The sequence below is a fragment of the Volvox carteri genome, assembly GCF_000143455.1.
Source record: "Volvox carteri f. nagariensis unplaced genomic scaffold VOLCAscaffold_38, whole genome shotgun sequence".
In the NCBI taxonomy this organism is placed as follows: domain Eukaryota; kingdom Viridiplantae; phylum Chlorophyta; class Chlorophyceae; order Chlamydomonadales; family Volvocaceae; genus Volvox; species Volvox carteri.
The window spans coordinates 565,609-571,627 of NW_003307581.1; the positions used below are offsets into that span (position 1 = coordinate 565,609).

The following is a 6,019-nucleotide window of genomic DNA, read 5'->3' on the forward strand; positions in this document are numbered from 1 at the left end:
CGAGCGTCGCAGGAGCAGTGGCGACGCACTTTGTGGAGTGATGCACGTCCATGGAGTCCAGGAATTAACTTTGCGCGAGCAGCCACTCTGTATGGCCAAGTAGCAATCCATTTTCCATTCTTCGTAAAGAATCGGGAGAGTAACGCTACAGGAGCGTCCATATAATAATAGGACAAGGGGCTCCGCTCGTCAAAGTAGACTTTGACGTGGCGGCGTTAGTAGAACCAAAACTAACTCCAGAAAAGCTTTACGAAATTCATCAAGAATACGGTGAACCCAAAGATAAGAACAAGCGGAACCTTGCGGAACCGAACGCAATCGATCAACGCAGCGATCACTCATGAAAACACCAAGAGATGCAATGGAGGCTCACTCTAGGAACCAGGATTCCAAGGACAAAGAGGTTCGGCAGGTCAACTCGTCGGGTCAAGTCAAGTCGCATGTCGCACGAAGAGCATTTTAAATTTTGCACTATAGATCCGAAATGGCGCTCAATTATCGTACATTGAGGCGCGCTCATCGTGGCGTAGCGCGCATACTGATTAACAACTAACTTGCAACGCAAGTAAGCCCTTCACAACACATTCCGTAATAATTTGTACCCAGTGCCTTTGACCTTGGCTCGTCTTCTCCTTTTCAACTTTGGATATCAGTGTGAATCAACGTATTGCATGCCCACTATCTGAGGGCAGCTTTGAATTATGGCATCAAGGCTGGCCGTGGCACAGGCCATTCGCGCAGAGACCACCGGAGACGAGCTAATTGACTTGCTTGTTTTCGCGGTGCGCATGCCCGAGACCCAGCTGGCTGTTCTTCAGGAAGCTGATACCAACAAGTTCATCGTGGACTTTGTGCGCCAGCTAAAGGCTGCAGGTGCGTTGCCCAGGGTTGGACAGGACCTTCCTGAAATGGTCGGGTTGCCGGTTTTCCCCTTCCCATGCCCGTCGGCCCCACCCGATAGCGTTTTTGCATATCTTTCAATGTCTGTCGGGTGCCCCGATAGCCCATCCCAAAACCTGTCGGGTGACGCAAGAACGAAATTTCGCTGTGTGCCGCTTGAAATTACATATATTCGTATTTTATATGCGCGGTTTCCAGTTCTCAGTTTGCAGTTCACAGTTCTGATATGCACGATCTGGCTGGGGCTGGTGCTGGGGCCGGCCTGCCCAGATGAGCGCTTGAAAATAGCTGTAATAATGAAAAAACCACCCATTAGTTTTATTTCTTTAAGAAAGACGTAAATAACAAATAATGAGCCCCGAGCTATTGGTCACCGGTCAAATCCATGAAGGTGCCACCTGAACTGCGCGGATTCTTCTGAGCAGGACCGTCTTGCGCGTCAACACTGCGCTTCTTCATGCTGATTGACGGTCGAGCAGGTTCAGCTTGAGAAAGCTGTTTTGGTAAAGCCCACAGACTTACAGGACGAGGCAGCAAACGTTCGAAAGGGTAATGTAAAGCTGCATATGGTCTTTGTATTAATTGTCAATAAGGTCGAGATAAGGTAGTGTGCCCTTCGCTTATGTATCGAAGCATGGATCCCTGTACAGCAGAGTCAAAGGATAAAGAAGAAGAGGCAACGAAGTGAACGAATGCTACCACTACATTACATATTTCCATCCAGTTATATTTTTATGAATGCCATTATGTATCGCTGTAGCTGTCCGTCGCCGAAGGGCCCACCGACGACCCACGGCACCCGATCGGGCGGTCCTAGCGCCTAACCCTGTCGGGTCCCCCGACGGGAGCCTTCCGGGTCCCGTCGGGGGCTCCCGATGGCCGTTTGGCATTTTCCCCCTTTTTCGTCGGGTCCGCCCGAAAGCATTTTCAAAGCCTGTCGGGATTTTCAGCACAAGTGCCATTCCTGTCGGGACCCGATCGGACTGTCGCACCCTGGCGTTGCCCGAGGGGCCCTCGGCGAGGGCCCCAGGTTGTTTTCTTTTTTGGAGGTGGTAAGTCTAGCGCCGAGCGCGCCAGTCTGAACACAACACCTCCTGCTTATTAAAGAGACTAAGCGCTGTTATATTCATTATGACGTTTGACGGATTTTTGTTACAAGCTTCAAGCTTGTACGGTCCAGACGAGCCAAAAGGCTCATGAACCGCCGAACTGGAAACAAGAACTTATTCATTATGCTCGTCTGGGATCTGCCGATTCTGTTGGCGATAACGGCCGTGGTGCGTTCACCTCGCCCACACTTGTGCCTACAACCCTGAACCCTGCATGACGAGTGCCGCAATCTGCAGCCGCTCCCTATCAAGCCCCCGCATGAAAGCACTACCCACACCCAACCCAATCACATATTACACACATCCCTTTGAGCGAGGCTATCTGGGTAATGCTTGTCCTGGATATGTGAGGACGGAAATGTGTTACATAGGTACCCAAAATTTTGGTAATGCCCAAAACCCTCGGAATAGCCTATCCCTGTCAGCTTGACAGTTTTTTAAGCAGCCCCTCGCAAAAACGTGACACATGTACGAGCGAGCTGAATAAACTGTTTGTTTAAAGACGAAATGCAAAGGCCACAGCGGGCCGTGCAAAGGCCAGCCCCCCAAAGTCTGGAGTGTGGGCTTTAGTGTACGTGCGTAAAATTCGGGAGTGGAAGCGGCTTCAGCGGCTTGGCATGCAGAAATCCACATAACAAACAAGCAGCAGAAATGAAGTAGACAAAAACAAAAAGACGGTTAAGACATACACCAACATAAAAGAAAGCTCGTGGTGACACAGGAAGATAGTGGCAAAATTTCAATAAAGGAATCTTTCAATGAATAAATGAGACACTTCACTAGCTTGGCTTGCTGAGAGGGCCGGTGACTAGGTCGCAAAGGGCAGGCTTCAAAAGCATGGAGGTCGCAACATACACCGGGAATGGGCAACTTACACTGCATTGCCGGCAAAGAGCGGTGCTGACATCCATCTGACCGAGGGGAGCCCTGCAAGGTCACGCGGCTTCTTGTATGATTAAACCTGGGCACATGCAGCTTCGGTTGGCATAGCAGGCTGATGGCAGCAGTGTGCTATTATCAAGACATGCAACGGTTGCTGCATGTTGCTGGCATGTCAGGTGTGTTTTGCAGTGTTCTCATGCAACGTGTGTTGCATTTCTTTAAGGAAAGACTGGTCTCAACTTGCATTCACCACAGCCGCCTGCTTGTTTTGGTGCCTAAAGACACACCTACTAGGCTACTAGGATGTAGTACATTCCCACTGCTCACTGCACAACCGTGCCCTAAAGTGCACTGCAGCTCCACATACTTTGTGTTGGGGACAGTGCCGGGGCACAATACATTTTTGGGCGGGGCCCCAGCGTGAAGCGCCCAGGGGGCCCCCGACCTGGGCCCCCGATTGCCCATGTCCGTGTGTGTGTGTGTTCGTGTGTGTGTAACGGACCAAACATAATATCTCGCCCGGCTGAAACGCGTTATAGGTACTATACAGCATCCTCTATTGCAAGGTATCTCGCATGTAGCCAACAAAAATCGTATGAGCACAAACAAGTTTGGCTGCCTCCATTCACCGACCTCAAAAGTCACATCAACGCCTCTCACACTAAATTTCATCCCGAAAGCTGCCGTGTATCTCATAATGGAATTCTGAGATGACGGCGTATGATAACTCGAACACCCAGCTTGTGTACCATTTGCCGGCATGGGCAATCCGACTTGCCACCAGCAGGCCAACATAATTTGCTTTCATTTCTCTATGAAATACACAAGCTGCTTGTTTGTACATTTACTTTGGCCAATGCACGGGGCCTCCAAAGAGTTGCGGGGGCACACCACATGTGACCCGATGAAGCCCGCGGCCGTGGGGCGGATTGCTGAGGCCGCTGGCGCTTCGGGGATAAACATCACAGACAGCACCGAAATTCACCCAGCTATCGTTACCATTTGCCTGCACGGGCATTCCGACTTGTGGTCTGCCGCACTGTCCATGCAGCATGCACCCGGGATGGATGCGATTCGTGTGAAGCCCGCAGGCGGTGCTGACGATTCCGCCGGTGCAAGCTTAGCTCTCACACCATCAGCACTGCTGCAACAAAGCACATCTCCCACCGCGTTGACACTACCCATCAATTGTCACACGTGCCACGCTAGCTACTGGCCTGTACGGATGCAGGGGGGGCCCGCCCTTTTTCCGGCTTCGAGGAAGCTGAAACCTGACTTGTCCCTTCTCCAATGAACATGTAAACAGATGCATTGTGCATCTGGCCAAGTGCAGTTTACACAGCCATGTTGGTAGCAACTGTGCTTATCAGCCTGGCCCTGGTAGTCTAAGAATCATACACAATTTGCTTGTTTATTGTGTTTCCAATGCTGCATTCACAGGCTCTGCTGAGTCCACTCTCCTAGACGCATTTCACAAGCTTGGAGCTTTGTTTGAGGAGGTCGTGGAGGACAACAAAAAAACGGTGAAACTGCTTGTGAAGCAGAACAAAAAGATGATGGAGGAGATCTTCGCCTTGGAGTTCAGGGGTGCAAGCTCATCACAACCCAAAACAACTGTGAGTGCACAGCTGCTAGTCTTTAGTAATTGTATGAAAGGATGGTGAGGGTTTCACAAATCCAAACACAGCTCTGTCATTGTATGTAGGTGTACTGTGAGCCATGCATGGCTGCATACAATGGGGCAGACTACACACAGAAGCAGCATCTTAAATGTCTGCTGACTGGCAGGGAGTTCCCAGTCGAAAAGGTGATGGCAGGACATATTTTCCGTCTTGAGTGGAGGAATCGGCAGTTGCTGGTGGGTGGACCTTAGCGGGGTCTCATGGGTATAAACATCCATGTGGGTATGAAGTCATGTATATATGCTGATGTATATCCATGTTGTATCTGGCTGTGCAGGTGAAAGCAGGGTTGGACATCAATGGCCCAGAGAATGTGATTCCAGTCTATGACACAGTGGGGAAGATGCTGGACCAGCAGCGCATCACTATTGAGCCCACTGCACCAGGACCCCCCATCTTCACGGTGAGTCTTTAATATGGCTGGCATAGCAGGAGAGCCATCACCAATCATCACAGTCATCACCTGTAGTAGCTGGCTGCTGAAAAAGTGTTTAAGATGCTGGAGAAGCACTTCATGTGTACTTCTAGTTGTTCAAGGTTCTGTGCTGTGTACCAGCTACTTTGTCATCCATATCCACTTCATTATGTTTTCATGATGCCCTTTGCTATACAGGTGCGTGTGCTGGACAAGTCACTGCTCCAGCCAGGCCAGTGGATTGTACACACTGATGATGTGTGCATGCTGTGGTCAGAACTAGATGGCCGGGTCCTTGACTTCGGGGGCATGGACTTTGGTGACAAAGGCCCTCCACTATCAGCATTGCTGTGTGCAATCCATATGCGTGCAGCATTGCTCACGGCTGAGAACTATGAATGGATTGAGAAGGTGGGTATGATGAACACTTGTCATGCATGTACTTGCAGTTTGGGGCACTAAGACAAAAGCTGCACAATATGCTCTGCAGGGTAGCCTCAAGGTACCCAGCTGGGCGCAGCAGCTGGCCAACTTTCCTACAGCAGGCTTTATAGAAAGCTTCCTGCGGTCTGCTGCCCAGTCCGCCCTGGCTCCCCCAGCTACCACACCACCTGATGATGAGCCTGTTTTGAGCAGCAGCAGTGTTTAGCACTTTGGCTGGACACAAGCATGGATATTGTCCTCTTTGCCACCCAAGCTCTCCAATGCTGGCTCCAGACCCAGGAGTTGGGAATTAAGCTGCAACTGTCCGACCCAAATCCTGTCACTGCCTGCCCGTATACAGATGACAGATTAGGCATGTCTTCTCTGCAGGACTGAGTTGCTTGGCAAGGGACTAGGGTGAGAACGGTGCAGTATGATGCAGGTTGAGTAGGTTCTGGAGGACCAGCCGTTCTGGGTTTGTGACAGTAAATGGAAGGCACTGCACAGGCTACTGTCCTCCCCCTGCGGTTTTGTAGAAGCCCTAGGAGCTGTGTGTTGTGGCAGTGTTATCCGCCAGCCTATCCTGGGCACCTGCAGTGTTGATGGGG

General features: G+C 50.8%; 1 protein-coding gene across 1 annotated transcript; it reads left to right on the top strand.

Annotated features, from left to right (window-relative positions):
• Positions 1-701: 701 nt before the first annotated feature.
• VOLCADRAFT_94583 (uncharacterized protein) lies at positions 702-5,637 on the top strand (the record flags this gene model as incomplete). The annotated part of the gene is made up of 5 exons (XM_002953723.1): positions 702-873; positions 4,332-4,507; positions 4,851-4,976; positions 5,187-5,399; positions 5,479-5,637. The coding sequence occupies 5 exons, from the start codon at positions 702-704 to the stop codon at positions 5,635-5,637; spliced, it is 846 nt and encodes a 281-aa protein (XP_002953769.1).
• Positions 5,638-6,019: the final 382 nt, after the last annotated feature.